Genomic DNA, 26,704 nt, shown 5'->3' on the forward strand with positions numbered 1-26,704 from the left:
AACCGCCTGCTGTTCAAAGAGCCGTTACTGATCTCTTTCTGCGTCTTAGGGGCTGGCCTTCCTCATATCAGACAGGACCTTCTGGGCTTCAGATGCTGTTGAGGAAAGCAAGCAAACAGAAAGCTCACACACACACACAGAGAAAACTCGGTGACTGCCAAACATGTCTTTATTAACCAACACAACTGTGTGCTCTTTTCACACCAATGAGGAGCTCCCCTCTTAGCATCACATGCCTGTTTCTGATCAAGGCCACCTGCTCCAGTCCCTGCTGGCAGGAATCCCGCAGGTTCTACAGGCACTTTTGATTTTAGAGCTGATTCAGGTCTTAAAAAGGTGATTCAGACATCTTATCCAAATGTAAGTATACTTGATTATTGCTGTGACATAAGATTAGTAAGCCAGAGGACCCTGGGCACCCTGAGGCTTGGAGCTTCCCACTCCTGGACTAGATGATGGACTGACATTGTAACCATGTGCCTAACCCCTCCACAAAGGGGCAGGATGGTGAGGCATGGACTCCACAAGCAGCATGCTGCCACAGAGGCACAAGCTCTGGCTAGCCCTGTGTAATGCATCACCATTTCCAACTGGCTGTGGAGTTACAGTACCACCAAGTATTTTGCAATCCTTGAGCGTATCTGAATTGACATATTAGCCAGGTCTGCTGTTGCCTTCATCTACCCACCAGCGGCATGTGCGCCAAGTTTTAGGGTGAAGCAACTTGTATTAGCCATCTGTCCAAGAGTGCAGTGCACAGGGGTGAAAAAGACCAGATTTAATACCATTTCACAGCCCCTACAAATCAAGCATACTGGGCCGTTCCTACTACTCTGAAGGGCCCTGGTCTCTCTTCTAAAGCACACTATTCTCTAATGTTTTGCTTGGACAGCATATAACTGAACCTTGACTACTAGATCATATCGCAAGGCTCAGTATTCAGCTAGACCTCACCACTGGCATGAAGGACCGGGTGTAATGGTCCCAGGCACTAATTGAGTAATTCAAATAAGGGAATTAAGAGCTCAAAGTGGGACAGAAGAAGTGAAATACCCAGTTTCCATAATTACTTACATGGCTAAACTAATTAATGGACTGACAGAACCAATTCTATCCTTCCCCAATGTTTTCAAGTAAGACCTCAGAGGTTCTGGTCCTCATGAGGGACATGAGACTTAATTTTTGGTGGAAATGGTGAGCTCCTTTCACAGTTTAGGACAATAAAAACAATGAATTAATGACCTTAAACAATTAAATGGATCACTTAAGAAAAGACTGAATAAAACTGAGAAAATACAATAGGGTAGGGTCAATTTTAAGAGACCAATAGAGCCTGCTGAACTGCAGCCTAGCTGGACTGGAGTCCTACCTGCAGCTCTGACTTTACTACAGAATTGCTAAATCCCATATGACCAAGAACACAGCTGCATCCACTGTTCGATGACCAACACCACACCATTTTTTGTTTTTTAAAAAGGGCTTTTGCCCCCCCTTTAATGTTAATATTTGCAAGATAGGCTCCATTACTCTTTAAATTAATTGTGCTTCTGTAACGTTAAACATCATCCGTGAAGTTTTCCCAGGAACATCAGTGACAGTGGTTCAGTTTGATCTACGTAACACTTTAAAGGAGAGAAACCAAGTGCTGAGATATTTCCAATACCTTCACAGCATCTTGAGAACCCCACAGGCCTACTGGCATCCCCTGGACTTGAACCTGCAACCCCCAGGCTTGACCAGCATTGTGTGATAAAGCTGTTCAGTCTCCTACTTCATTATACATTCAATAGTACATGAGGTGAAACAATACTGCCTAAGTCTTGGCTATTTGCACACAACCTGTCTTCACCGTTAGCAGGCCTCTATCTAATGTAACATCTTAAATCAGACTGGCTCTTACTTGTCAACTTTACCATTGCCATCAGATGGGGATGATGGCACTTCCAATGCCAAGCTGAAACCAGCTCAGATCACCAGCTATTCAGAGTACAAGGAATAAAAACATATTAAGAAATTGACCTGTTTTTCCACCCACCATCCACCACCCAGCAGATGGCTGAGCAAAATCCTTCAGTTAAGATCCATCTTCTAATGCATTTCTAGCAGGTTAAATCAAATTAGAAAAGAAAAACATCCCTTATCGTAAATGCACCCACTGTCCCCAATCGATATAGCATGACATGCTGTATAAGAGATAATTAACCGACCGTACAGTACCTTGTTAAATTCCATGCAGCTGTGGTTGACTATAAGAGAATATGCCCCGGGCGAGCTATAAAACAAATCGGTACCTATTCGCTGCCGTCGTACCTTCACAAAACCCCCCACACCCACCCCGAGCGCCTTTCAGGGTACACGGCCCCTTGCGGGGACCAGTCATTTCGTCCAGGAGGCAGCAGGCGTGGGGCAGAGCTTCACCGTCTTCGGGCTGCCTGCCGCGTGCGATGGGGACCCCAGGCCCCACAGGTTCGGAGGTGGAAGGATGGATGGACGGACGGAGGGTCGGACAGGCAGGCAGGAAGACGGGGATCGGGGACCTGGGCCCTTCTCGAAGCTCTCTCGCTCCACGGCCGACTGCTTCCGGAACAGGGCATTGCCCATCTGACAGCCAGAGGAGCCTCCTGCCCTGTCAGGAGAGTCCCGATCCAGATCCAAGCAGAAAAGTAAGGCGTCCACCCCCAGCCAACACCACTCACCCAGTCTCCCCCATACTCTACTATCCCGTTAACAGAAGTCACCCAGGGCAGTGGACTCTCCTGGTCTGCCTTTCCTCCCCTCTGCTGCCCCCCTCCAAATCCCCATCAGCAGCTCAGGACGTCCCACGAGTGCACCCGACCTGCCACGCTGCTCCGGGATCGGAGAGGAGGGGCGACAGCAGGGTTTCCAGGGCTCCTGGCCTGCCACAGCCCTGCTCAGGTACAAGAGGGCTGAGAACAGCGGTGGTGGTGAAGCCTGGTTCAGATCAGGAATGATCCAGCTCGTTCCGAGGTCAGGCCAGAAAGAAAACCGGAAAGAAGATCCCGCGGCTCCGAGGCCCTGCCGCGAGATGCCCGGCTCCAGGGAGCAGCGCCGGGATGAGAGCTCAGCCTCCTGGCACACAGTCTGTCGAACGCCGGGGGAGGCGAAATGTTTTCGATCCCCCCTTTCCATATGGTAGGGAAAAGCGGCAGGGGGTTATTAACATGCCCCGGTGGGGGGGGACAGTTGTAGGACACAGAGAAATGCCGGTGTAAGAGCCTCACACGGGACACAGCCAGCGCCACTTATCCGATCACAGAGCTTCTACCAGGAGTCTGCAGAGGTGGCTCTCTCCTGAGAATCCGCAGCCTCGCCACAGGATCCGGCAGATCCCTGCACATGGCACACGTGTCGCGTCTGGAGATGAGCCCGGTTCGGCTGTGCAGTTTCAGGGGGCGGGGGCTGGGGGACGACTGGGGTCCTGATCCATGTGGCCACGACTCTGCCGTTGTGGGGGGGTGGGGTGGGGTGGGGTGGGGAGGATGATAGTGGGGGGTCAGCAGTCGGTGGATATTTTGGCAGACAGGTCCTGAATCCGGCGCGCGCTGCAGCTCTTGCACAGGATGTGCCCGTCCAGGGGGTAACAGCCACGCCCCTCCCCCTCGGACGACAGCAGCAGACCACACTCCTGTGAGAGAAGCACAGAGGGAGGCCCCCTGTCAGTAACATACAGATCTGGGGCACTCCTGAACAAGGAGCTTGGCCACCCCCCCCATCCCCCCTGCCTCTTGGTGCATCGAGCCCACGCCGATCCGAGCGCTCTCCCCGGGACCCGGACACGCCCTCACCTCGCACGTGTAGCAGTTCACGTGGAAGCTGCGGTCCAGAGCCACGATCCGCACCGTCTCCTCCTGGCCCGGCTCAGGCATGATGGCCTGGTTGCACACCGAGCAGCGCGGGGCAAACTTCCTGAACGAGATGGAGGAGAGAGATGGTTAAGAGAAAGAAAGAGGTTAAGATAGGAAAGGAGCAGAAGGAGCACAGACGAAGTGAGGTGTAAATCAAACAGGACAGCTCGCTCAATAAAAGAAACTACAAGTACAAAGAAAAGGGGGAGGATCTAGACCATCAGAGTGGTCAATGCAAGTTCAGAGAGAGCACATGCATCTTCAATAAGTGACCTCATCTGTGACGACATCAGCAGAACAGCAACCTCATGACTGGGCTGAGTGTGAAAAAGTCATTAAGGTACTGAAGCTACAGCACTCCACAACCGAATCAGAGTTTGTGCTGACCCTGGCTGACCACTGGGGGGAGCTCTACCACACTTTCATAACCCGATTAACTCCTGGCCTCAAAGCAGAGATCCGGCTCCCGGAGGGCAGGTGGATCTGCAGGTTTTCCAAGTCTCCAAGTGCTGGCGCCTGAGAGAAGCTGTTAGACTGGTGCCATTAAGCCGCCGCCGAGCTTGTTTAGGGTGCTACGTGGGGGTCACTGACCGGTGGAAGTCCTCGATGCAGTGGATCTGCGAGGTGGCGTCCACGGTGAAGGGCACGCCGTCCAGGCAGCGGCCGCAGACCACGCAGGTGAAGCAGCGGGGGTGGTAGGCCTTGCCCATGGCCCGCAGGATCCGGTCCAGGACGGGCTGGAGGCACTTGGAGCAGCGCTCCAGCGTGCTCTGCTCAGCCGGGGAGCAGAGGAGAGAGGCAGAGTCAGAATCCACTGTACCGTCCGCACACAGCAGACACTTCCCACCGGCATCACCGAGACAAGGCCTCCTAATAATCCCCCTCTCTGAACTGGCTTCCCCACTCTGTTCTCCTCCCCACTGAGAGCTGGTGGATCATCCAGGGGGGGGCTACACACTGGTGGTGGTGGAGGGGAGTCCTCATTACGTATAAAGCACTGAGCAGAATGTCCATAGAAGTGCTATATAAGCGTCAGGAATTATTATCAACATCCAGTGGATTTTACAGGTCTATACAATCAATGTACTACAAGGAACAATACCATACAATACAGTGTAACAGACCCGGGGGTGAGCTGTGTGCATGCACAGGGCATGCTGTCAATGCAATGCTCTGAAGGGGCCTGTACATCAGAGTTTAAAAGAGTAACAGCAGGAATGTTACATCTGAATCATCAGACTGGGAGTGTAGGGGATGGGAGGCAGCTCTTGTTATCTTGTTGTTCCACTCCTGCGGTTCGCTAGTGGAGGCAGTAAGACTGCTAAACAGCCAACCACAGCAGATGCCTGCAATTACCTCCTTGAACTGACAGGTGCACCGGCGCCCTTCTGCCACTTGCACTCTCAGGACACATATGAACAGCACTAAATACCTCCTATCCTTGTGTTACTTTCGCACAATCTGTAACTGTACTGTAAATTGCAATTGTGCAATTTAGCGCATCCTCATTTTGTTTCCTTTCCGTCCATCTAATCCCTATAAATTCCTGTCCTTCTACTCTTCTATCCCTCTGAACCAGCTCGCGGACAACACCGCTGTCCGCCGTACTGTTCGTGCACTGATGAATAAACCTTGATGGACCGATTGGCGCCGCACTCACGATGTAGCAGCTCTCGCAGTAGCTCTTCTTGTCCACGGCGTAGAAGGGCTGCCCCCTCAGGCGGGTGTGGCAGGTGATGCAGCTGAAGCAGTCCACGTGGAACACCTGCTCCATGGCCACGCAGCCCGTGCCGTCTCCCAGCACGTTCTCCCCGCAGCGCGCGCAGCGGCCTGCAGGGGGCGACAGTGAGGCGGCCGGGGCCAGAGAGAGAGAGAGAGAAAGACAGAATTAGGAGCCAGTTCCCGTTCCCGTCAGGTACGCACAGCTGCGCACGGGGGGCTGTGGCGGGATTGGTCACGATTATATATCACGATTTAAATAATGGCCCCCTCCCCACTGCCCCCATGCCTCTCTCCTGGCCTGTCACGGTACCCTACCGAAGTACTCCTCCGCTGGAGGGTGATTCATATCGTATACCAGCTTCTTGGTCAGCCGGTCCAGCTCCTCCTCTGGCCGGGTTATCGCCCCCTGGTGGAGAGGATAGAGATTGAAAAGAAAGCCGCCATCACCGCCAGACGGTGTGATTATACAAAGGCAGGACAAGGTGACACACTTGCAGAAGTCACTTCTCCCCTCCTCAGACCCTGAACACGTGTCCTTTGTTTAGGCAGCAGCTATATCACCCTAAACCTGGCAGCCCCAATGAAGCTCAGCATGTGAGAGCCTGTCCAGTACCTGGATGGGAGACCTCCTGGGAAAGCTGAGGCTGCTGCTGGAAGAAGTGTTAGTGGGACCAGTAGGGGGCGGTCACCCTGCGGTCTGTGTGGCTCCAAATGCCCCAGTATAGGAACTGCGCAGTCCTTCAGATGAGACGTAAAACCAAGGCCCTGACCTTCGGTGGTCATTAAAAATCCCAGGGCTTTTCTTGAAAACAGTAGGGGTGTTATTCCGACATCCTAGCCAAATTTCCCCCTGGCCTTTATCAATCATGGCCTCCTAATAATCCCCCTCTCTGAACTGGCTTCATCACTCTGTTCTCCTCCCCACTGAGAGCTGGTGTGTGGGGAGAGTACTGGCGCATCATCCAGGTGGGGCTGCACACTGGTGGTGACAGTGGGATTCCCCATTACCTGTAAAGCACTCTGAGTGGAGTGTCCAGAAAAGCGCTGTAGAAGTGTAATATTATTATTAACTATTATTATCATCCTACCTTGTGCTGCTGGTAGCCCTGATTTGGGGCTGGGGGCAGGGCCTCTGGGCTTCTCGTGGGCAGGCTGGTCTGACTGGCTCGAGGGACGGCGGCTGAGGGCGCCCCCCCTCTGTAGCCACTCTCCTGCTCGTCCCGGGGCTGCAGCGGTGGTGGGGGGCGGTACCAGGCCTGTCCCGGGTCAGGATAGCCAGGATTGCGCTCCTGCAGCGGGCGGGAGGCCGGCTGCCGGGGCGGGGAAGGGGCATAGGCCTGCTCGGCCTGCCGACCAGTCTGGGAATAGGTGCTGACGGGCTGCGCGGTCTTGACCTGGATGCTGAATCGGGGCCCCGTGGGGGTGGAGGCGGTGGTGTAGGAGGCCGGCACGGGCTGGGGGTACGGCTTCGCGCCCTGAGAGGAGTAAGGGTAGGCCTGCTGGGCACTGCCAGGGCTGTACTGGGAGGACTGGGGGGACTGGCTGGAAGAGACAGGCGAGCCGCTGGCATACTGGGGCCCGCGGTGGTACTGCGCCGAAGCGTGGTGGTAGGCAGGTGTCGGCTTGCCCTGCGCAGAGGTGCCTGGCTGCATTGTGGGCTTGTAGCGGTCTGCCTGCTGCTTGGCGTAAGGCATGTTGTCGTACACCTGCAACGGAAACGCAGATCATGAGAACAGGGGCAGGACACGCAGCTCTGTCGCTTACTGATCCAACAATCTCACCTGGCCGTTTCACTGAAGACGCTCCAGCTTGTTCCAGACTCCCTCACCCCTCTGCGTGTCCCGTTCTCAGTATTTACAACCCTTCCCCACAGTCTCCACCCATGTGCAGTGCATCAGCTGAGTTTACCTCTCCTTTTTTGGCCTAGTGCTCTAATTACTATTTGTTCGTTTTGCAATCCCTTGCTGTTTCTAACTACACCTTCAAACCAACCGGTTTCGCAGAGAAGTTTTCCAAGCACCAAACCAATAGGAATGTGTTTCTGCCGTTTTCCCAGGGTGACGCCCACTGAGTCACTGGCGGAACTACCGTCTGAGTCACTGGCTTGTTGATACCGCGTATCAACAAGCCTTTTTATTTTACTGACCGGATTTGCACTCACGGTTTTGAAAGGAAATCGTGCACAGGTGATCACTCTCTCCCTTCAGGTGTAAATGCAGACAGGCGATCACTCTGAGCTCTTAGTTAAGCCAACAGGGCGTTTGGTGAGTAGATCTTTCTACTCCTCAGCTTGTTTAATGCCTTCACAAACTTAAATTTCCCAGGTTTTCACTACTTAATTTGGCTAATTACAAAAATAAATATCATTAGTCAGTCCATTTATGGTGATGCTCAAATTACTTTTATCCTTTAAATTTTTCAAGCATGGCATTATTGTGGTGAGACACCAGCCTAGTTCCAATTCATATCTAGAAGTCACTTCTGCCCCAGCCTGTGTCTTTATTTACACATTATAACACATGGTCAGTGACTCCAGCGCCCTCTTGTGGTCGCATGAATGTGAACCATTCACTGATGAGAGGGAGGGGGCTCATTCACCTGTGACCGGGAGGTCTGGGGGTGACTCTCCATGTTGACCAGCATGCTGGTGAGAGAGTCGATCTCTGCGTCGATGCTGGACAGTGGCGCCCCCTGTCTGTCGGAGGCACGTGACTGCAGGATGCAAGAGCGAGATTTTCTTTCAGATCTGCTTTGAGATGTGTCGTCAAGACCCCGTTACACTGGACTTTAAATAGCAGTTTAGTCATTTTACTCACCAACCTGTTTAATGCTTTCACAAACCTAAGTTATTATATATATTTACATATATTTGTAATAACAGATTTGCAAACTAAATTCTGAAGTTCTGATGTTTAACTTGAAAGTGATTATATATTAATAACACAAATATGGGCAATATAAGCTTATCTTTCAATAAGGTATAGTGTCTACAGAATGTCTACACTAAACTTTTCCAAAGTAACACAGTTTGTGGCCTAACTGCCTGAAAAAAAGGATTTATTTACCTTTATTTAAACATCATAACACACCCCCTCTGGGTGAAAAACAAAAGCTGAAATATTCTGAAACTGCGCTGCAGACAAAAACCTACAGAAAAGGGCGGGATAATTGTACACACTCCCAAGTTAGTACATAGCTGGAAGCATCTTTTCCATGAGTTACAGCCATAATTCTGCCAGGAGAGGTCTATACCGATGTAGCAGGCCTAGATACAGCAATGTTTGCCCATTCCTCCTGACACACCTGTACAAGGTAGACAGATTGAGCTAGACCGACCAGATTAAAAAAAAACATGTTACTAGAAATATGTGCTTCGTACCCAACATAAAAATAGCTCTTTTAAGTGTGGAATGGAGACACACAGAAGAAGAAAACCAAACCTTGTAGCGCAAAAGTCTGAGACATTCCGCACTGTTCAGCTCTTTCCACTCAATACATTTTCTTCTTATGGCAGAAACAATTCTGTGATGATCTTCAGAAAGGGTTAGCGTGTATTACAAAAATGTTACATCTTTACAGATGTGTGTTGGAACCTGTGACGTTAATGGTAAGCACCGGACAGTAAGTCAATCGTATTGGATTGGCAAAAGTGATTTGACTAGCTAGAACACTTCACATTGGCTGCTCGTGCACCTTGAGCTACTGTGATGACGTTTGGGAGAACTCAAAAAAGGCACTGATCAATGTGAACAACAGATTGCTAAATGACAAACTTGGTCTCTTGCAACCCACAACAAGCTCTACTTTTAACAGTCCAAGTAAAAACAACAACAGTAATAGCAGAAATCACATATGGACGTTTTGAGAAGATTATTCATATGCATATCACACAGATGTAAGATGCCTAATTGTGTCCAACATGCCCAAGACTTTCCACAGCAGTGCATATATTGACAATAAGTACAGTACTGCTTTGACACATCTCTCCCCATTTACCTCCATGTCCAAACTGCTTTGTCTCCTACCTGAAGGTCAAAAGCACTCATCTGGGAGCTCCAAGAAGGCCTCTCCTCTTTGCCTGCAGAGGATGATGGGTAGTAGTGGTCTCCTGACTGGGGGGAGAGTGGGCAGAAGGCCGTTGGCCCAGGGTCCTCCTGGTGCTTGTGAGGCATCATCCCACCTGCCGAGACACACCCACACGTCCCTCACGGCACCATTGGTGAAATTTCCCAGATGACAAAGTGTGCTCCGCATCCTTGTCAACAGTGCTTTCCGGAACAAGACTGGAAGCAAGTGAGCTCGTACCCAAGCAGGAGAGATCGCCCTGCTCTCTGCAGTGGGCTGGATCCCAGCTGGGTACCACAAAGAGACGTGTAGTCGCACACTGTGTCCTGGATCATAGGGTATCGCTCCCATATAAACCTGTTTTACTAACATGTCGAGAAAACAGTTCCCCAAGCACAGAGCGCTTTGGTTTCTTGTGGATTTTGGAGATATGGAGCAATCCCTTGAAACTCAGCAAAAAGCCAGTTCCTGTGCTGAGCTAGAAGAAGCTTACCGACGTCTAGGCTCTTCAGCCCTAAAGCAGAGTTTGAAGGTGATGCTGATCACAGCAACACAGCCTCTGAAACAGTTCCCATATCAGCATTGTTTAAACAGTGGAGGGTTTGTTTAAGCTAGGATTTAAACAACACATCTGGACAAATATTCTTTTCAACAGAAAGGGGATAAAGTAGTGCGCAATAATCACACTTTTACGATCATTAAAGCGCAAAGTGACCAAAATTCTCCTAAACGCAGCAGGCAGCCAACACCTTTTACTATAAATTGACCCAAGGGAGACTCATTGACTTCTAATCCCTATTTATAAAATGGCAGGTGGTTGGAAAAACAAATCTGAACAGAAAGCATTTGAAACTGAACTCTGACAGGACCTCGCTCTGCTTGCAGGGGGACCCCTGGAACCCCGCAGTGCCGTCAGCGAGAGCAGGGCTCCCACTTTTCAAAGGAGCAACAGCCTGACGCTGCAGAGTCCACACGATATAGGCAAAAAACTTTTTCATTTACAAATGAGAGGAAGCCATCTGGCCCACCCAGCTCTCTTGGTAGTTCCTTACTAATCAATCAAAGGATCTCATCATCCAGCTGCTTGTACAAAGAAGTAAGTGTACTGGCTTTAAACTACATGTCTGGATAGTTTGTTCCATACTCCCACCACCCTCTGTGTAAAGGTATTCCTCCTGTTTTCCATTTTAAATCCGTGGTCTGGTTCGTGTTTGGCCATTTTCTGCAGGTGTATTATCAGTGTAGCACTGAGCCAAGTTGATAGTCTGGATATCGAAATTAGGGTCTACTGAAATAAAAGGAAGATACTGCTTCTTCTCATGGCTGCTTCAGATGGTACTGTATATCACTTTTAATTTGTGGAGCTTCTCATTGTCTGACGGTGCTACATACCTTATGAAAGGAATGAAAGATCTAGCTCACCTGTAGGCCCCGTCGCCATGTATCTGGTTGCCATGCCGACTCCCCCTCCACTGTTCTGGTCGAAGTGGCCGTATTTGGAATTGGTTTCCGCGGCAACCTTTTTGGGCGGTCTGTAGAAGGCCGGACTGGCGCTGGAGACAGAGGCGATTGGCCGCTCTGGGCTTGCCAGAGTCCTCGGGGGCAGCCAAGTGGGCCCTGACATCATCCACTGTTAACGAGGAAGGAAGAGTTTTGTTTTCACAAAAAACTTTTTTTCTTTAAAACCGTTTTCTCTTATCAGAGGTTAAATCACAGGGGAAAATACTGTGGGTTCATCCAAAATCAACACTCTGCTTCAGAATCCTGTCCAAAACCTAAGGAGTAATGGTCACTTTCTGGGGGGACACAGTAGCACTGGAAATGGACCCCCGTTCAGAAAGGGTGGTCAGCTCTGCTTTAAACTACAAGCGACGGACAAAGGAGCTCAGCGTTCATTGTTGTTACACAGACCGTCTCGAATATCTTAAGGTGGCACCGATATAGAGCAGTGTTACAAAAAACAAGAACGAAGGTCTGTCTCAGGGTTTTTCGAACTGCAGTGTTTCTTGTGTCTTCATTGCGATTTTTAGATGCGATGAAGTCGCTTCTGCACTCCTTTGGACACAGCTGAGCGTCCAAGCGCTGGACAGTGCCACCCTCGTCCCCCTCCCCCCCCACCCGGCGTCCCATGCCGGCCAGGCGACCCCGAGACCAGCGCCAGGAACCCCCCCGGCAAACCGGCGGCGCGCCAGAGCAGCGACCTTGGACGGCTCCACGCTCGGCTGCGATATCGCCTCAGACTTCGGACTGACGGGACAACAGCAACAGCGCCAGCGCTGAGTCAGCGCCCATCCACCCGCGGCCGCGGGAGCCCACCACAACCCCTCCTCGTTTTCCTGCGCTTCTACCGCGAGACCGCATGGGAGCATCCGCGCATTTCAATCAAACCCTTTTGCAGGACACGAGGTACAGATACAGCACAAACACAGCAGATCCATAGCAGGCTGCCATAGGACCAGTAACCAGCTCCGTGGGCGCATCCCACTAAACCATCGACTCTGACACCTCGTCGGCGGGGAAGACTGGTTACCTTGGCGTCTCCGCTAGCAACAGGGATCACCGTGTCCACCCCGTGAAAATACTGGATCGGGTCCATTTTTGCACAAGGGGAAATTCACGGTCTCCCTCCCTCTTCATCCCTACCAACAAGACGCTCCGCTGGATATAGGCTGAACATCGTGGCTCTCGTCCCCCTGGTCCTGAAGTCTGGGAACCAGGGCGAGGTGGGAGGTGGGGGGGAAGCGGGGGGCACTGAGTAGCTCTGCTTCTGTGGCTCTTCTAAGGCATCATCCACCACAACTGAGCTTCAAAGGGCCAGTCAGAGAGACCTCACAACAATAAGAACTGCCTCGTCAGCACTGTTTGGAAGGAGGGATGGTGGATGGTGTGGCTGTCCACACCTCTTCCTCTGGGGAGGAGGGTTCGGGGAAAATCTGAGGGGTCAGGCCCGGTTCAGGACAGGCTTCCCCTCCCTCTGCCACTGCCACCGGCGCCTCGACTGTCAGTCCCGCCTGATGACTTTTTTTTTCCCCGTCAGAGCACAGACAGTGCGCCCTCCTGCACACGAAGCCGGCTTCTCAAGAGCAACTCGGAGCTGCAAGTCGGCAGGCGCGCAGTCCCTTAGCTGTGCCCACTGCACTCCCCTGCCCTTCCTGCTGGGATCCCTCCCTGGGTGCTCGAGGACTCCTGCCCCCAAAGCCTCATTACCCCAGTTTCCAAGCAACAGGCCTCTAAAGGGAACACAGTTTCTGAGCGGACGGCCCCTAGCAAATCTATTTCCAGGCCCGATCGGCTTACACCTTCCCTGCGATGCCCTCTCCATCTCTCTCCAGGCCGACATGAGCGTTAATGCAGTCCTGTGTGACGAGCGCATTCAGAGAGAGGGCACCTTGCAATCTGATCTCTCGCCCTCTGCCTGTCTTCACTCTGCCTCTAAGGTAAGGGATTAGGTCTTAGCAGTGCTTCTGGCAGAGCATACCACGTGTAAGCAGTACCTAAATCTGACAACGGGTACAGGATTCACAATATCAGTGTCAGTCACATAATGTGGCTCCTCCAATGTGCATCATTACAGGAATTTACTGCCAACTGGTACTCAGTGTTTTTATAATGTGCAGCAAGAATTTGACAATTAAGGACTAGTTGCACTACAGCTATGCAATGCAGTGGATCAGGATGGACACAGTTTGAGAAGTAGGTCTGATTGTGTGATTGCTGCTGTTATGGGCAGACAATGAGCCTGAAAGGCAGTTTTGTTTACTGCAGTACATCACCCACCTGAGCATCTCAGCAGCCAACAGGAGCTGTACTTTGTCAGCACTTGCTTTGGTGTTTGACCTTGCTGGTGAGATTTCTACAGAATTGAGTGCCAATTTAAAAGTGTGCCTTGTTAACCTTAATGAGGTTAAAACAAGAAGAGAATTCTGCCAAAATGTGGGAATTGTCAGGTGTGACAGTGTGTGTGCGCTGGTGAATTCAGGGTGAGTGTGAGAGGAGAGGGACAGCAGTGGCTCTAGCAGTGTCTACAGTACAGTCAGGTGTGACAGTGTGTGTGTGTGCTGGTGAATTCAGGGTGAGTGTGAGAGGAGAGGGACAGCAGTGGCTCTAGCAGTGTCTCCAGTACAGTCAGGTGTGACAGTGTGTGTGTGTGCTGGTGAATTCAGGGTGAGTGTGAGAGCAGAGGGACAGCAGTGGCTCTAGCAGTGTCTACAGCACAGTCAAATGTGGCATTTAATTAACAGTATTAAAGTATATGAAAGGATAAGTTTCTTTTACAAGAATCCATGTTCTTTTGTAAGATGACTTAACATTAGTTAAGATTAGCATGCAGTAAACATTACCAACAGGTGAACAAAAGGTTACTAATTAAATAGACTTCCCCAGATATCAAAATGAACACAAAGCTGTCAGTGCTTAATTTCTTTAACCAAATCGGGAGATTACTATATGGCGAATCTATCAAGTTTATAAACCGACAATAGCGAAGGAAATTCCCATCTTACTAGACTGAAAATGTGTAAACTACTCCCACGGCCGTCTCCACTAAAGTCTACGTTTAAAATCAGAAACTTGTTTATCCTAAAACCTATGTGCCCTAAATATAATCTCAGCACTTCACTCCACTAAGGTCTACGATTCAGTCAGAAACGTGTTTATGATGAAAACCAACGGTTCCTAAATATAATATCAGCGCCTCACTGCCCTTTTAGTAATATCAGGAAATGTGAATCGCTACAGCCAAGCAGGCTCGCCACGCCGCCCGACCACACGCAGACACCGACCACGCAGGCACACTCGAGCCCGGCGTCAGCTAGGCCCAACGCAATCTCATTATGTAAAAGGCGAGTTAAGTTCAAAGCATTAATAATACTAAACTTGCTTTGAAAATGAGTTAAGCATACAAACATAGAAACCGCCTCTTCGGGCACAGCTGACAAGGGAGAAAATATCGATGTGATTGTAATAAAGAGTCGAGCCCAAGGCTGCGCTCGATTACCAGTGTTTTTCAAATTGATTCAACCAGTTGCGCTCTGACCCGCCGGGGCTGTTTTTCGTTACAATATTTACACTTTCTTGCGCGTCGTAAAGGCACACGACTACGTGACTGGGTCTATGCATCTAGTCCACGTCTTCTGTCAATAAATTATTTTTTTTTAGCAGCAACGGGAAGCGTTTCTGCTAACCAGCCGTAACAACAGTTAATCATTTTGAAAGTCTTACCTTAAAAAACAAGTCCCTCCTTTTCGTTCTCCGACTTCTTTATTATTTCTCTGCAAAAGAAAGATATACACGATATTGCCTCCTCTGTCTTTCAATCATTTGGGTCAACATGAAAAAGCTTTCAATAGGGCAGTTATTCGGTGTTTTTGGATCAGCTAGTTTGCATTTGCATTGCCCGATTCCAATAAACTGATTTAGTTTTTGAAGTGCATTGTTTATTCATAACTGACCAAGACTAAATGTTGGATTTTTTTTTAAAAAAGAGCGATTTCCCCCCACATGACAAGTTAAGATCAGCAACTTACTAAACGCCAATTCTAAAACGAGTTTTATTTTCCCCGGCACGTTTCACTAAACGTTCTCCAGACACTAACCCGACACCTACTCCGTCTTATCGTTTTTCAACCGCAGGGCTTACAATATAAACGATATAAATAAAACTTCTCTACTTTTTTTTCTACCCCGACTTTGAAAGTTTTTTAAGGATCCTGCCTCTACTTTCCAGGCCTATTTCGTCACCGTTTTCCAATTGCGTCACCGCCCTGAGACGTGGTTCTGTGGTCGAGATGGGTTGCTACTGTGGACACTGACAGGCCGAGGGTGTAGCTGCCCCGTGCGCCAAAAATGAGCTTTACATAGAAGAAAGAAATTCATAAACAGGCTTAAGTTTTTTTTTGTAGCATCATGAAGGATATAACCGAAGCCATATAGGGTGTTAAACCGAACTGAATAGCTATATACGATGATACTTTATTGCCCGATTTATCAGAAAATTGTTTTGAAGGCATGGGATGTTTTACAGACACAGAGGCTTACAAAAAACATACAAACACTACACGAAAAATCAATATAACATGACATAAAAGACGTCAACCCATACATCAGTCATTACACGTCCTTCCCACCGGATTTTGCAAAGCTTACGAGAACCTGTCAGCTTCCTGGCCCATAATCACCCTGAGCCTCGATAACTGCACACTCCCTCCTCACTGAGCACACACCACTCATCGCACTCGCCCAAAGACCAACGCTCCGTTATTGATCGAGTCCTCTGAATGTGGGGAAAAGGCATGGCTCATTTCGTTAGGCCTGCAGTGAGGGAGGCGGGACTCTTCATGCAGAACAAGCGAGGGGTCAGAGGAGACCCCAGCAGCCGGTCCCTGTGCACCCCGGGTGTAAGCAGCTCCAGAGCTCTGCTCTCGGGGCCGCCCTGCTGACTGAGAGCACGTCCTGCCAAGTCTGGACATCTCCGCCTTTTGTTGCACAGACCGACTGTTATACCAGACGATTATTCGACACACTCTGTTCACACAAAATCTGACAACTGGTACAATAACAAATTGCAAACTGTGGAGCAAGTAAATTTGCTGTTGTACTTTATCGCAAGTATAGTTAACATGTATTTTCAAAGACAGATTGTGATCTACGTATATTCTCTGATATAAACAGTCCTGGGAGCACCAGCAACCCAGCCGCTGACGACTCGTTTACTCCATTGTCACCATGAAATAAACGCGAAACCATCTGCAATATCACCTCATTAAAATAGGTCTGAACCTCACAAGATCGAACCGCTGAACCCCAAATTAACTGTGTGTGTGTTTTACAGAAAAGGTGGATGAATTAGCACCTGTTACAGAACTTGAATATTACAGCTTTGAAAATGCGCCATTGACAGTTCCGTCAACTGCAATATGGCTCAGTATTTCTAAACGTTTTGCAAGAGAACCCTTGTTCTTCTAAATCCCTTGATCCTTCACGATTGTGAATTAGCACTGTCAGGAGTTTGTTTCTAATTTATAGTACTAAAAACCAAGGGTTTTGCTTAAAATCTGTTTACTTCTTCTTATGGGGGAAAAAGGCGTCTTTTGGATATCATGTGTGGATACCAACCAGGTGAATCCAGGTGAAATTAAATTTCGATGATATTGCTGGTAGCCGCACACGCCGGTTGACTAGTCATTACGAGAACAAGAAGAGAAATCTATCTGCTTACTTTCACCTTCCCCATGCCGAGCGCACACACACACAACCCACGCGTCACTAAAAATACACTGACACCCAAGTCCCGTAGTACCAAGATCCGAAATTTCCCCGAAAGACCCCCGAACTGTACGAGAAACGCCAGCCGACCCCCGAATAAAAGCACTGAGAGTTTAAAATTACATCAACCTCTGCCAACACGCTTCTGAGAAATTGCGCTGAGATCAGCGTGTTTACCCGGACAGGGACATGTGACATTCATTTTAAGCAGGTTGTACTACACAAAGTGAAGAGAGGGGTGCTTAAGGGTGAAGGGGATTAAGAAACTTTCCCCGAAATATACTTGTCTTTTGCCGATAGGCGTGAGTCGCTTTCAATTCAGCTATTATTACAAACTTTGGGTGAAAATGAAAAACAGAAACACTTTAACGCTGATCTGCCGTGACAAGAAAGTAGGGGCACCCCTACGGCTGGCGAGAGTGTGACGCGCCGCTACTTGGATTCTCAGAATTGAGCTCTTGCTGTTTCTTGGAATATTATTTCCTCAAAAGCCGGCGAGGCAGCTGGTTCTAGGAATTTAGGCCACGCTGTTTAACCAGGTGATGTATCACTCCGTCTCTGTCTATATAACATGCCCTGTCGCTTTGCTGTAGTCCTTGAAAAACACATCTTGGGAGAACGCAACGAGCTGAACTGGGGAGCATTTTTTTTGTTACAGTTCCAACTATTGGAGAGGACAGAATTGAAATCAGTTTTTCGAAGTTTATTTGAATGTCTCTTACTTTTTTTGTTAATGATGCTGCTGTGTGTTTGTGGGGAATCCGGCGGTTTAGAAAGCGTCACAACTCGCAAGTTTGTTACCCGACTTGTTTCTGTTGCTAATCTCGAGTGGTTAAATGTGAGAAGGCGGGTGTCCTTCATTAATTGTTTTTACCTAAAATATTCTGGCTGCCGCTGAGAAATACACAGAACTTATTTTTAATTTTTTTTGTCATTTTTGTCATACTGACGTTGTGTAATTTTTTGGCGAAACGCTTGTTACGTTTTCAGTGACGCTTTTGGACGTCCATGCAAGATGTGGTCTTTGCAAGAGGAATACAGTAGAGTCAGGTGCATGTCTGCCTGGGTGATTTATATATTTAGATTACTGGGCTTTGATGCGTTTTTCAACAGAAAGGGTGGCCCTGTACATAAACATAGACTTGTTTACACCTTTCCGAGGGCATTGACATACGAAACGTTTTATTCTTTTTTTCTTTCTTATGTCCGGGCTTCTAAGATGAGCGAGGAGTCTGTGTTTACTTAGTCCTATATCTTTTTCACAAATCGTTCCCGTTTACCTGCCTTGAGTCGAGACCGTAAGGTTGCTCCGAGCTAATCGTCTGTGCGACTTTATCCCTGTCTCGGTCCCTCTCTGCTCGCGTTGCTCACGGTATTTACAGCAATCAGACGACATTGCGAAAGCGCACTGACCTCAGATACTCTTTGCACAGCCGCGTCTCTCCGATCTGGAAGACCGCCAAGCGCGCCGGAGCGCCCGGCCTCCTTGTGAGATTGTAGCGGAGAGTGTGAGGAGGCGCTTGTATCTTTTGTACCGCAGACTGCCGATCGCGCACTGAAAAAACCACGGAGCTACTGGAAACGACGCCACTGAACTGACAAGCCGTGTTACAAAAACAAAATCTTTATTTTTGGCAGTGTAACTTCGCCACGGCTCGGTGTAATTGGTCTTCCCCCCCCCCCACTCGTCTTGGAGTTTACTCCCACACTGCAGTCCAGCAGTCGCAAAATATGCAGCAGCTGCTGAATCTTTAAAACTGAATTAACCACTGAACTACTGAACACACTGCAGCCCGGCGCTCTCGCACTGTGCCACTGAACACACTGTAGCCTGGCACCCTAACACTGAACACACTGCAGCCCGGCACTCTCACACTGTGGCGCGGCACTCTCACACTGTGACACTGAACACACTGCAGCCCGGCACTGTGATACTGAACACACTGCAGCCTGGCACTCTGTCACTGAGATACTGAACACACTGCAGCCTGGCACTCTGACACTGAATACACTGCGGCGTGGCACTCTCACACTGAGACACTGAACACACTGCGGCACGGCACTCTGACACCGAGACACTGAACACACTGAAGCCTGGCACTCTGACACTGAACACACTGCAGCCCGGCACTCTCATACTGTGACACTGAATACACTGCAGCCCGGCACTCTGACACTGAGACACTGAACACACTGCAGCCTGGCACTCTGACACTGTGACACTGAACACATTGCAGCCCAGCACTGAGACACTGAACACACTGCAGCCCAGCACTCTGATACTGTACCACTGAACACACTGCAGCCCGGCACTCTGAGACTGAGACACTGAATACACTGCAGCCTGGCACTCGGACACTGCGACACTGAACACATTGCAGCCCAGCACTGAGACACTGAACACATTGCAGCCCAGCACTGAGACACTGAACACACTGCAGCCCGGCACTGAGACACTGAACACACTGCAGCCCGGCACCGAGACACTGAACACACTGAAGCCTGGCACTCTGACACTGAACACACTGCAGCCCGGCACTCTCATACTGTGACACTGAATACACTGCAGCCCGGCACTCTGACACTGAGACACTGAACACACTGCAGCCTGGCACTCTCGCACTGAGACACTGAACACACTGCAGCCTGGCACTCTGACACTGTGTCACTGAACACATTGCAGCCCAGCACTGAGACACTGAACACACTTCAGCCCAGCACTCTGATACTGTTACACTGAACACACTGCAGCCAGGCATTCTGAGACTGAGACACTGAATACACTGCAGCCTGGCACTCGGACACTGCGACACTGAACACATTGCAGCCCGGCACTGAGACACTGAACACATTGCAGCCCAGCACTGAGACAAACACACTGCAGCTCGGCATTCTGACACTGATACACTGAACACACTGCAGCCCGGCACTGATACACTGAACACACTGCAGCCCAGCACTCTGACACTGCGACACTGAATACAATGCAGCCTGGCACACTCCCAGTCCCTAAGCTCTGACCCCACTGCCTCACTCCCAGTCCCTCAGCTCTGACCCCCACTGCTTCACTCCCAGTCCCTCAGCTCTGACCCCCAGTGCCTCACTCCCAGTCCCTCAGCTCTGACCCCCACTGCCTCACTCCCAGTCCCTCAGCTCTGACCCCCACTGCTTCACTCCCAGTCCCTCAGCTCTGACCCCCAGTGCCTCACTCCCAGTCCAGCTTCAGCCTGCTCTGCAGACCTGCTCTCCCTCCTTTCCTTCCCAGTCTCCGCCTCTGCGCCTCTCCAGCCCTGCTGGCCAGTGCTCTCTCCCTGTGCCACCTGCTGAGGAAGTGACTCAGGAGGAGATGACTTTCCTGTCTTTCATGCAGAGGACGGATGCCGTTGCCAAGGAAGAGTCGCGTTCGTGTTTTTTTGCGAATGTTTTGTTTTTGTTTTTTTTTTCCATTTTTCCGAAACAAAAGTAGATCTCCGTCCTCTCCTCCTCCCCTTTCCCCTTTCTCCCTTGTGGAATCGCTTCCCCGTCTCGCCTTATAAGTACAAAATCCAGATCAGGAAGCCGTGTAAAGGGAAATTCTGCTTATTTGGTTTGTTTATCCGAGTGCTTTGCTCCGGTTGTAGCTGAAATCCTGGAAGAGACCTACGCTGGGCTCAGGCGGTCTGGCTCGGGCTGTGGTGGTCCGCAGTCAGCCCTGGTGGGCAAAGGGGTCAGAAGATTCGACTCTGGATATGTGGCATGTTGTGTGTCCTCCACATGCATGGCTGTAATGTCAGGTCACAGAGTGGCAGGATGGTTAATGGCACCCTTTCACACCTGCAAGGTTCTGGGTACAAGTGCCCAGGCCACCCTTCTGTGTGGAGCCTGCATGTTCTTGCTAGATTTGTGTTGGAGGTTTGGGGGGGGGGTGGTGGCATAGAGCTCCAATCTTCCAAAGACATGCAGTCAAAGAACCCCCCCCCCCCCCCCCCAGATTTATCCCTATCAGAAAAACAGCTGGTTTCTCCTCCTTATCAACTGTGTCCACACGGGACAGTGTAGAGAGAAGGGGTACAGGACATAGGCCTGTGAGCTCACACTGGCATCGGGAAGGTGTCACCTGAGTGCCAGTTCTAGGTCATAGTGCGGCGCAGCGCAAACAGCTCTGATTGGTGGGTGTGTCAGAGGAGACCATTTGACCTGGTCGTTTGTGATCATGAGCTCCGTGTCCATGGCCTTGGTCAGGTCGGGCATTTAAATGATGGATGCTATAAAAGAACACACTTCCCAAAATTGACCTCGGGTCTGATAGACCGGACTGTCCAGCTCTAACTGGGATTCTCCCCAGCAAAGGGCCAGCCGGCACCATGACCTTTCACCTTTAGTTCGGGTCCCAGCACTCCCACCCTCTCACTCTTCCTGTCTCGTTCTCCCTTCTCTCTCTCCCTCTCCCTCTCGCTCTCCTCCTCCGGTTCCTGTGCTCACAATGCCTGGAAGCTGCCTAGACCTGCTGTGTTTGTTTCTTTTTCTCCTTCCATAAAAGAATTGAAAAGTAATTCCACACGCTCTCCTGCAAACATAGCGCACATGCTGTTTACTGTAAGAGGTTTTTTTCTGCGTGGGTCATACAGTACGTTTGCCTTTCATTCCTAGGCTGGATCTCTATTTTTAATGTGTGCAATTCCATGTAAGTGCCAGAAAACCTTAGCTAGCAGCTGCATCACCCTGCAACTCACGACTGGCAGCCCCACTGGAGCTCAGCAGGTGTGAGCCTGGTCAGTACCTGGATGGGAGACTTCCTGGGAAAGCTGAGGTTGCTGCTGGAAGAGGTGTTAGTGGGGCCAGCAAGGGGGGCTCACCCTGTGGTCTATGTGGGTCCTAATGCCCCAGTATAGTGATGGGGACACTATATTGTAAACAGGCGCCGTCCTTCGGATGTGACATAAAACCGAGGTTCTGACTCTCTGTGGTCATTAAAAATCCCAGGGTGTTTCTCGAAAAGAGTTGGGGTTACCCCGGTGTCCTGGCCATATTCCCCCCTGTTCTTTACCAATCTCGGCCACCTAATAACCCCCCTCTCTGAACTGGCTTCATCACTCTGTTCTCCTCCCCACTGAGAGCTGGTGTGTGGGGAGAGTACTGGTGCATCATCCAGGTGGGGCTACACACTGATGGTGGTGGAGGGGAGTCCCCATTAATTGTAAAGCACTTTGAGTGGAGTGTCCAGAAGAGTACTTTATAAGTGTGAGGAATTATTATTAGTATTTGTAAAAGCACTAGAAATGCTCAAAATCTCTCTAGATTTATCCCAGAGGGAGACACCCTGAAGTGACTAATAACTAACTTATAAGGCTCAAAGACCACAACTAACTTTTCATCTTTAGCTGCTTTTGCAGATTTAGCCCAATAAAGACAGCATACCGTGCTCAGACAGAGCGTGATTGGACAAGTGAGATCAATCAGAGCAGGTGTCTCAGTCCCAGTCCTGCAAGGATTATTAGCCCACTTTCAATCACTCACTTCTGAAGACATGCAGCGTCATCATCGTGACCAGTTAAACAGGTGCTGCATTCAGTTAAGAGAATTTCAAGATGAGCTGTGACCAAGATCACTCCCAGGATTTAGAAAGCATCTAAATTTGAATCTGCAAGACTAAGCAATAATAATGGAACAAGTAATAGGTTTATTCCATTCCATTCCAAAGGGAAAGTGTAAACGCTTTCCCTTTGCCTACTGCCCTGTCTCTCTCACACCTGAAGAAGGTTCCACGGCCGAAACATTGTGTTCTCTTTCTTCTTCTTTTTTTTCAGCATGGATTAAACCTATTACTTGTTCCTTTGCAGCCTACGCATGCTGACGCAGCCACCCATCTAAGCAATAATAATAATTCCTTACACTTATACAGCACATTTCTGGACATTCCACTCAGAGCAGTTTCCAGGTACTGGGGACTCCCTTCCACAACTACCAATGTACAGCTGATGCAACAGCAGCCAGAGTGCACCAGTACACTCACCCCACACCAGCTCTCAGTGGGGAGAAGAACAGATTGATCCAGCCCTGGGATTTTTAATGACCACAGCAAGTCAGGACCTCTGTTTTACATCTCATCTGAAGGACAGCAGCTTTTTACAGTATAGTGTCCCCATGACTATTCTAGGGTTATTAGGACCCACACAGACCACGGGGTGAGCGCCCCCTACTGGCCCCACTAACACCTCTTCCAGCAGCAGCCTTAGCTTTCCCAGGAGTCTCCCATCTAGGTACTGGCCAGGCTCACTCCTGCTGAGCTCCAGTGGGGCTGCCAGCTGGGAGTTGCAGGGTGATACTCTCTGGTGCAGAGGATGGAGAAACACGAACGCGAGATTTGACCTCGCTGAACGCAGTCTGACGCCTTTTCTGCGACTTTATGAGAACGGAGCTGCGTTAGTCTGGGTGGTGGGACATTGACCGAAGGATTTTCCCGATTTCCCCCTGGAAGCTCTGAAGCCTCCTGTCACCGAGGCTAGCGCCACCAGGAAGCCAGGATCAGGGCTTGACGCGTCCTTTCTGCGAGCAGCCCGGGTGATTCCAGCGCCCGCCGGATTCTGGGGGCGTGCTGGGGGTTCCCATTGTTCCGGCACATCTGTCTTCGTCTGTACTTCTTGCGAGGGGGGGGGGTGGGAGGGCTGCGGTTCAGTCTTGTTTTCCCGTCCAGAGTTCCTGTGATTTTATTTTTTTCCGCCCTACTGCAAACCCCCCTTCCACCCCCCCACAGTCCCGGTCAGCCCCTGTGCTCCTGGTCCACCTTCCGTCCCGGAAACCAGGCGGAGCTCCAGACAGAAGGAACCGTAAAAACACTGGAGGCTTCATCACACCAGCAGGTCGGAGCGGAACTGTGCCTGACAGACAGGCCGAGTCTCTAAACCTGTCATTCCGCTGCTGTATCGAGGAGACCGTTCTGCTCGTCTGGCCCGTTTGCAGCTCATTGAGCCGAGAATCTCATTATCCAAATGTTTTTTGGTATCAAGTTTAATAACATAACTGGGCTGCTTGTTCCACACTCCCACCACCCTTTGTGTAAAGAAGCGCCTCCTGTCCTGGCTGGAGGATCTCATCCCGCTGTGTCTTAAGCCGATACCCTGGCTTCTCTCCAACAACATTGCTGGGCAGCGTGTTCTGCACTCCCACCACTTTGTGTGTAAAGAAGTGCCCGCTGTCCTGACTGGAGGACCTCATCCCTCTGTGTCTTGAGAGAAGCCAAGGTATCAGCTTCAACAACATGGCTGGGCAGCTTGTTCCACACTCCCACCACCCTCTGTGTAAAGAAGTGCCTCCTGTTCTCAGTCTTAAATGCACTTCCACATACAGTAGTTTCCACTTTTGTGTGTGTGTGTGTTTCACTGTTCTTTCTAAAGGTTGCCATTGAGAGTTTGTCCTTATCTTTGAGAAGTTTGAATACGTGTATCAGGTCCCCTTGTAGTCTTCTCTGCTCAAGACTAAAGAGATCCAGTCCCTTCAGCCTGACAATCCAAGTCCTTCCCTCGAGCCCCAGGGCGTATCCGGTTGCTCTTCTCTGGGCTGATCCCAGAGCAGCAATGTCAGCTCTGTAATAGGGTGACCAAAATTGTAGACATTATTCCGGTTTCACTTGAAAACCTAAGGCTGCTATGGAAGCGAGCACGCAAAAGCCGGTGTTGTGTTTTCTGAAAAGCAGTCGCTACCGAGAGAGGAGTGTGTGCTGTCACCAGCACCGCCCCCTCTCCCCCAGGCCCTAGTGGAAATCCAGGTGCTCCCACTTCAGCAGGCTTCCCCTTCCTCACCACGGGCCGGGCGGGAGAGGGTAAGGAGTGGGCCGGTAGCTTTCCTGAGCAGGGGATATTTTTTTCGAAAGAAAAACAGAGAACTGTTTTCCTGCCATTGCTGCAACACACACACACACGTATAAAAAAAAAACAAGGAGACCTAAAAATACAAGAGGCTCAGGGGCCTGGATCTTTCCTGCTGAGCTTCCTGCCCCTGCGTGGGCCGCGAGGGAAGGGGAAACGAGAGGTCCTGGCTGCCCTGCGCTTCCTGTGCGACGTTATATAGAGTCCCCCCCCCTCCCCTTGTCCCTCCTCCCCGCTCCCTGCCGCCCCTCTTCCCTCTTCCAAAGAGCGAGGGCGAGAGAGAGAGACGGACAGTCGAGGCAGGCACTCGAGGAGGCTGGTCCAGCTCCTGATCCTGGGAATCGGGTCTCGGCACAGGCCAGCGGGCGGCTGGATCTCGCTCAGCGCGGCCCGGTCCGGAGGACGGGCGGGTCTCCGCTTCGTCCCTGCTGGTCGGGGTGAGTGGTGGGCCGTTCTCCCGCGTGAGGGCAGGCGGGCTGCGGGACGGGGGGGACCCTCGGAGGACCCTGCTGAGCCGGGATGGGCTGCGAGCCTCCTGTCCCCTGCTCCAGGGGTCCTGCGCTGAGGCTGCTGTAGGTCTGGGGGTGGCGGGCCAGTCCGATGGCCAGGCGGGACGTGCTCCGGGCGGAGGGGGGCTCCGGCGGAGTGAGGGCTAAGCCGAAGGTGCTGGTGAGAGCACCCGAAGGGACCACCAGCGCGCGAGTCCCCTCCGAACCGGGAGCTGAACCGCCCTGCGTGCCGTGGTCAAGCGAGGTCCTGCTCAGCGCTGTAGGTCATCCACCCCCCAGCCCCCCACCCAGGGCTCTCGGGGTGAAAGGGGTGATCGTCGTTATTGATGGGCAGATGTGTCGGGTTCGAGGATTGGTGGCTGGCAGGCTCGCTCTCCAGCCTGGGCATGTCCTCCCTCTCGGAGGTGAGCCGTCCAGGTCCGCAGCTGGAAGGGTGAAGCAGAATGAAGCGACTGTGGCGTCAAACGCTGGTGCTGCGTGTTCAGCTGTTCTCGGTCGTAGTGAGAGGTGTCCCAGGACGAGCTCGGCCCGTGCCCCCGTGCTCCCCCGCAGCGTGAGCTTGGCAGGAGGCTGGGAGGTGGGGTGGGGAAGGGAGAGTCGCCTGCCTCTGGCGCCGTTTCTGGCTTCTCGGTGTGGAGCTCTTCATGGGGTGAGCCTGTGTGTGTGTGTGTGTGTGTGTGTGTGTGTGTGTGTGTGTCTTGGGGTGAGCCTGTCCGTGTGTGTGTGTGTGTGTGTGTTCCTGGGGTGAATATGTGTCTTTGTGAGCCTGTGTGTGTGTGTGAGTTGCAGGATGAACAGTATCTGTGCAGTGGGTGAGCACTGTTCGTACCAAGGCTGTGCCTGTGACGGCCGGCAGCAGACAGGTCAGTGGCGGGGGGGGGGGGTCTCACTTGACCCCAGCAGACAGGGAGCACAGTCCTGAACAAGTTTCGGGACTTTTATTGTTCTTTAGTTTTGCTCAGCGTCGCGGTTTAACCTGTGGGGTCTGTTCTGTGCTGCTGCACTATCTGTGTCTGTGAAGGTCCTGAGTGTCTGGAAGAAAGGAGACTTCACAATTAGGTCATCTGCCCCCCGGCCCCACCCAAGGCACCAGAATGCCAGTTTTCCGTCCTGCAGTGCCCAGCTGTCGGGTGTATCTGCTGGGGTTAAGAAGGGTGGAGGAGGGCGACTGTGGTGTAAAGAAAGCAGGGGCTGTCATGGGAAGCACCCGGCATGCCCACCGTGCCCGCACAGCTGCAGGAGGGATCGTGGGACACGGAGCTGTGTCCTGTCCCCAGCGGAATCCCTCCCTCTGTGTTGGGTTAACCAGTCCTGCAGGTCCTGAATGTGTCTGCTGGCATTCAGGGTCCCTTCTGAGCTCCAGGTTAGGTGGTAACGAGCGCGTTAAGGTCATGAGGAACTGAACTGGAACGAAAACTTTCAGACACACCACGCT

General features: G+C 51.0%; 2 protein-coding genes across 17 annotated transcripts in view; one reads left to right on the top strand and one right to left on the bottom strand.

Moving 5' to 3' along the window:
* Positions 1-151: 151 nt before the first annotated feature.
* trip6 (thyroid hormone receptor interactor 6) lies at positions 152-18,474 on the bottom strand. 13 transcript variants are annotated; one of them, XM_088628218.1, is made up of 11 exons: positions 18,330-18,474; positions 14,874-14,923; positions 11,076-11,283; positions 9,614-9,768; positions 8,187-8,300; positions 6,677-7,294; positions 5,904-5,994; positions 5,527-5,696; positions 4,458-4,636; positions 3,807-3,927; positions 152-3,646 (listed from the first exon to the last, which is right to left on the bottom strand). In XM_088628218.1, the coding sequence occupies exons 3-11, from the start codon at positions 11,278-11,280 to the stop codon at positions 3,515-3,517; spliced, it is 1,785 nt and encodes a 594-aa protein (XP_088484344.1). In that variant the 5' UTR covers positions 11,281-11,283; positions 14,874-14,923; positions 18,330-18,474; the 3' UTR covers positions 152-3,514. The 13 variants fall into 13 exon arrangements, with proteins under 13 accessions (XP_088484344.1, XP_088484348.1, XP_088484352.1 ...); XM_088628222.1 differs by lacking the exon at positions 18,330-18,474 and adding an exon at positions 17,040-17,077; XM_088628226.1 differs by lacking the exon at positions 18,330-18,474 and adding an exon at positions 17,046-17,064.
* The window catches only part of bcl6b (BCL6B transcription repressor), a 28,741-nt gene continuing 14,270 nt past the window's right edge, over positions 12,234-26,704 (top strand). Inside the window, exons 1-2 of one of the 4 annotated variants that reach the window (XM_088628208.1) lie at positions 17,399-17,455; positions 25,027-25,197. Coding sequence is in view for 1 of the 4 variants with exons in the window: in XM_088628206.1 (XP_088484332.1) it covers positions 12,668-13,090 (423 nt within the window). In the remaining 3 variants the exon portion in view is untranslated. Of the gene's footprint in view, positions 13,091-17,325; positions 17,456-18,760; positions 25,198-26,704 lie in introns of those variants that run through there. The other 3 variants (XM_088628206.1, XM_088628209.1, XM_088628207.1) reach the window with 3 other exon arrangements.

This window comes from Lepisosteus platostomus, chromosome 4 (assembly GCF_059453375.1).
Source record: "Lepisosteus platostomus isolate fLepPlt1 chromosome 4, fLepPlt1.hap1, whole genome shotgun sequence".
Classification (NCBI taxonomy): Eukaryota; Metazoa; Chordata; class Actinopteri; order Semionotiformes; family Lepisosteidae; genus Lepisosteus; species Lepisosteus platostomus.